General features: G+C 57.3%; 1 protein-coding gene across 1 annotated transcript; it reads left to right on the top strand.

Moving 5' to 3' along the window:
- Positions 1-2,033: 2,033 nt before the first annotated feature.
- On the top strand, positions 2,034-4,418 carry NKX2-5 (NK2 homeobox 5). Its single transcript, XM_058848716.1, has 2 exons — positions 2,034-2,509; positions 3,164-4,418. The coding sequence occupies exons 1-2, from the start codon at positions 2,209-2,211 to the stop codon at positions 3,769-3,771; spliced, it is 909 nt and encodes a 302-aa protein (XP_058704699.1). The 5' UTR covers positions 2,034-2,208; the 3' UTR covers positions 3,772-4,418.
- Positions 4,419-5,430: the final 1,012 nt, after the last annotated feature.

Raw genomic sequence — 5,430 nt, 5'->3', positions numbered from 1 at the left:
AGCCCGGGACTCCCACTAGTTGTGATTCTTCCAAAAATATAAACACGAAGAGAAGGGCTAAGGCTAAAGCCCCCATTTGTTTCTAAACCGCGGTATTAAAAGTGATGCATTGTTGAAGATAAAGCGGAGATAACGCTGTCTGTCTCCAATGAATGTCTCCCCGACGCATTAATGACATTCCAAATGATAGCTCCGGCTTATCGTTCAATTAATCACTTCCACCCTCCGCGGCCGGTCCCACATCGATGGGCAGCCTCCGTGTGACCGGGGGGCTGCAGGGAGCCCGACAATCCTCAATTAATCCCGGATTGTCGGCCGGCAGCCCCCGCCCCGCCGGGATGCGCTCCGAGCCCGGCTCGGGCACCGGGAAACCTCCGGGGCACGAACTGGAAGGGATTTTTGGCCCGGGATAAGGGAAAGGGAGCGCTGGAAGCTGTTTCTCCCATCCCGTAGGATGGGGGATGTCGACGCTGCTCGGGGTTTGGGGAGGATTTGGGGATCACTTCGTTCTTTTAGCCGGTATCCAACCTATCCCTATAAACCTGTCATAAAAAGGAGGTAATGAGGTTAAGAAAGCGCCAGGGGTGCCCCAAACACTCTGCAAAATTCTCCTCGGGCCCCTCTCCCGGGGCTGCCTCCACATTCCCGGGCATTTCACCCTTTCTCCTGCATCAGAGGAGCCTCCATCCCCATCCCCCGGAGTTATTCCTCAGGGAAGTCCGCAGCAAACGCAGCCGTGAAGATGGAGCTGGCCGCTCGACAGACCCCTCCCCTCATTAAATCGCAATATTTCAGGCCTCCCGTTCACAGGGATCGCTCCCACTGTCATCGCCAGACCCGGGGCTGCTTCGCCAACAAAGCGCTCCCAGCACAGCCCCGGGCTGCGAATTATCCAGAATTCAAAATATCCAGAATTTAAAATATCCAGAATTTAAAATATCCAGAATTCAACTCCCCGGAAGAGAGCCCGGGGTGCCAAGACACAAAATCTCGAGGGGCAGCGGCGGCTCCGTCCTGCTGGGGGTGGCCAGGTGCTCACCCTTCCACCTTCCTGCGGGAGGAGAAAGGATTTGCACAGCTCTGAGAGCGGGGTTCATCCAAGGGCCCCCCCGAACTCACCGCATCCCTTCAGGGTTTCTCTGCTCCGCTCCCACCGTGCCCATCCCCGTGCCTCTCTCAGCCGGGCGCTGCAGAAAGGAGATTCTTTATTTATTCCTTTTTCTTTATTTTATTTATTTTCTCTGCAGAAAGGAGATTCTTTCTTTATTTCTATTTTTTTTTCTCTCCCCCCCCCCCCCCAACTCACAAAGCCCCGAACCGCCCCTCCGCTACCTGCGACTTTGCAGTTTTATTTTAGCGGCTCCTTTACTTCCTCCTCCCTTACCCTGGTGTATTTTGCAACACCTTCACCCGCGCTTGTTTTGGTTGATTTTTAATTTTTGTCCCCCTCAGACACTGCTGCTTCTTTGTTTGAAAGCTTTACAAACAAACGAGAGCAAAACCCAATCGGCATTTCCCTCTCCAAAGGCAGGCAGGGGCTGCTCAGGGTCTCTCTCTTTTGCAATCACTGTACATCTGTATAAACCCTGAGCGTGGATTTCCCCTTGAACGCTCTTCACACAGCACTGAACTCCCGTTTTTTAGTTCCTGCCATCGGATATTGCAGAATACTAAAAACGAAACCTCCGTTCTCTCGCTTAAAAAAAAATAAAAAAAAAATTAAATCAGCACATATTTGGTTGATGGTTTCCTCCCGGCTTGTTTATTTAATCTGACTGTATGATAGATAGCGTCAGACACTGACTTTGTACGCATTAGGCCATTCTCTTTTTGGTTTTTTTTTCGTTTCAAATGGATGAACAGACTCGCCGCTGCGAAGCTGGATAAATTCAGTGCCGCCCCTTTAAAAGAGCGGAGCTGTTTTTGAGATGTATTACTATATTAGGTGACATGGAACTTTGCATCTCTCATACCATCACCGCAATGTTGGCCAATAGAAAGCTAAAGTCACCCAAAAAGTGCCTGGTCCCTCCTTCCCTCGCCTTATGGTCCGCTCGTACCTGGCCGCAGTGCACAAGTCAGGGCTACTGTCGGGAATGCTATGTGCCCCCTCCGGGAGCCCACGCTCCTCCACTGCTCCTCCTCGGCCTCTCCCCACCTCCTTTTCCATGACCCTGGGCTGCGGCCGCTGTCCCGCTGTCCTCCGCAATGTTTCCTAGCCCTGTGACAACCACCCCCTTCTCGGTGAAGGATATCCTGAACCTGGAGCAGCAGCAGCAGCAGCAGCAGCACAGCGGCCTGGGCTCCATGGAGCTGGCCTCGCTGGCCTCCCCGTCCTGCATGCTGGCCACCTTCAAGCAGGAGGGGTTCGGCTCCGAGCCCCCCGCCCTGCCCGAGGAGCTGCCCGAGCCTCCCCCCGGCAAAACCGCGGCCGCTTTCCCCGGCTCCTACTATGTGAAAAGCTACGTGGAGATGGACTCGGCCAAGGAGGCCAAGGCGGACAAGAAAGGTAAAGCCAAGGGCTCGGGTGAAAAGGGAGGGCAGGGGGATGCTAAAGGATATTATTTATTTAACCCCTAGAGGGGTTGGGAGCTCGGCCGAGGGTCCCCAGGGCTGCGGGGGAAGAGGGGACAGAGCGGGGCTGCGCTCGGTCTCATCTTTATCCCCTGGGATAAGGTCATCTTTATCCCCTGGGATAAGGTCATCTTTACCCCCGGGAGGGTCCCGCGGGTCCCGGAGACCCCCAGGCGGGGCCGGGGCTGTGTCCCTGCCCAACGGGACGGGCAGAGCTGCAGGGTGACACGGGAGGCCTCGGCTTTGGACACAAAGCAGGTGACAAAGCCGATTCCTGGCTCGCTCGGGGGTCGGGGTGGGTCTCAGCACAAAGCTACGGTGCTGAATAAATCTGGATAAATCCGAGCTGAGGCACAGGCGGGCGGGACTCACATCAGTGTACGGGACACCGTTGTTTTCAAACGAAAAAACCGGAAAATTTGCTGAAGAGGTACCTAAAGAGCGGGGCCGGGCCGGTCCCGCTGCTGCGAGGCCGAGGAAGAGCCAGAGCTCACTCACGTTGCATCCTCTTTATTAAATACTGATTTGTAAATTTTTTGCACAATTTTTTCCTCCCCATTTTTTCCTTCGCCCGTTTATTTCGCTGCAGAGCTGTGCTCCCTACACAAGAGCCTGGAGCAGGAGAAAAGAGACCTGGAAGACCCCGAGCGCCCCAGACAGAGGAAAAGGAGGAAACCTCGCGTCCTCTTTTCTCAAGCCCAAGTGTACGAACTGGAGAGAAGGTTCAAGCAGCAGAAATACCTCTCGGCCCCCGAGAGGGACCACCTAGCGAACGTCCTAAAGCTCACCTCCACGCAGGTGAAAATTTGGTTCCAGAACCGAAGGTACAAATGCAAAAGGCAGAGGCAGGACCAGACGCTGGAGATGGTGGGGATCCCTCCCCCGCGGCGGATCGCGGTGCCGGTGCTGGTCCGCGATGGGAAGCCCTGCCTGGGGGAATCTTCGCCCTACAGCTCGCCCTACAATGTCAGCATTAACCCCTACAGCTACAACGCCTACCCCGCGTACACCAACTACAACAGCCCCGCCTGCAACGCCAACTACAACTGCAACTACCCCTCCATGCAGCCCATGCAGCCCTCGGCGCCCGCCAACAACTTCATGAACTTCAGCGTGGGGGACTTGAATTCTGTGCAAACTCCCATCCCGCAGGGCAACGCGGGCATCTCCAGCTTGCACGGGATCCGAGCCTGGTAGAGCCGGCCGGGGATGGAGGGGCCGCGCCTGGAGCCGGGCTCGGGACATTGCGGGGCTTGGGGAGGGCTCGGCGGAGCATCCCGGAGGATCTCACGGCTTTGGTGGCCACGGACGGGGTCGGTGTTTCTCCCGGGGCCAGGCAGGCACTGGAGGGGGATGTCCGCGTTTCCCGGCCCCTCTCGCTCCCCTTCCACCCGGCTCTTCACCTTGATAATCCCCTTCCTTCCGTCCTACAAACCAGCCGGTAATTTCGCGTGACTTGTTCCCGACAGCACCCAGCCAAGCCCTGCAACTCTCCCTCTCTTTTTTTTTTTTAGAAAAAAAACCAACTTTTACTCCATGTTAATTATTATTATTGACGTCCACATTTAATTTTTGCACTTCCCGTACGGTCCCCGCTGTTCGGTATCTCGGCACCCCCAGGTGTCCCTTGCGAGGCTGCTGCTGCCGGCCTGGGCAGGGATGAGGACAGACAGACCCCCGGCCCAGCCGAGGGACACAGACACTCCGGCCCGCCAGGTCCCGTAGGGTTCTGCACTAAAACGTGAATTAGTATGGAAATGCACTGTCCGCCCCTTCCGACGTGTTGCCCTTTGCTGTACGAGCTGACGGAGATCAGCGAGTTGTCATTAAAGAGAGTGGCTGAACCTCGGCGTCCCTGGCGTTCTTGAGCATCCCGAGCATCCCGGGAGCGGAGCCTTTCCCTGCCCCGGCTTTGTGCAGCCCCCTCTCCGTGCATCCGGCATTCCCGTTTTGCCGCCTACAAACGGTGTTTGTGTTTTAAGGAATTTTAAAAATCATTTTCAAGCCGTTTTTCGAGCTCGCAGCCTGGCAGAACCGCTAAGCACCGGCCCGTGGCGCCGGGCTGGGGTCGGCACCGACCCCGCCGCTCCCTGTCCCCTGGGATTTATTCCCTGCAGGGAAATCATTGCAAGGAGAGCTACCGGCACCCCAAATCATAACCCAGAGCCCCCAAACTGCCCCCAGCCCCTCCAGGTCCTGTCCCCATGGGGAGAAGCACAAAGGACCCCCAGCCTGCCCCCAAACTGCCCAGGGACAGCGAGGGGGTGTCCCCAGCTCTGGGGGGGCTCCCCCAGCTCCGGGGGACTCCCCAGTAACCGGGGGGCTCCCCCAGCACCCGGGGGGCTCCCTAGAACCCGGGGGGGCTCCCCAGCACCCGGGGGGCTCCCCAGCTCCGGTGGGGCTCCCCAGCACCCGGCTCCTGCCTCAGCCCCTGCCCCTCGGCCGCTTTTACGGTAGTCGCTATCAAATGTCAATTATTGGGAGTGAGAAACAACAAACATTGTAATTCAGCGCAGTCACAACATCCTCCGAGAGTGTCTGAGGCTGTCCGGCCGGTGACAGGGCGATTAAGGGGACCTGCAACCCCTCCTGCCTCGGCCCTATCGGCCCCATCAGTAAACAGGGATGGAGACAGGGTGGCTGTGGCCCTGGGACAGAGGATGAAAGGCTGCCGGGGAATGGAAGCTGCCTGCAGCCTCTCTCCCTCCCTCCCTCCCAACCCCACACACCCCCCGAGGCAGGATTGCACAGATAAGGAGCTCCCACCTCCTCCCAATCCCTGCAAACGCCGAGAGGAGCCCTGGGTGCTGCTCCTAACGCGGTGGGCACTGCAGACACCTGGCTGGGGAAAGAGGA

This window comes from Poecile atricapillus, chromosome 13, assembly GCF_030490865.1.
Source record: "Poecile atricapillus isolate bPoeAtr1 chromosome 13, bPoeAtr1.hap1, whole genome shotgun sequence".
Classification (NCBI taxonomy): Eukaryota; Metazoa; Chordata; class Aves; order Passeriformes; family Paridae; genus Poecile; species Poecile atricapillus.
The sequence above is the reverse complement of the archived record's forward strand: the minus strand, read 5'-3'. Positions and strand labels throughout refer to the sequence as shown.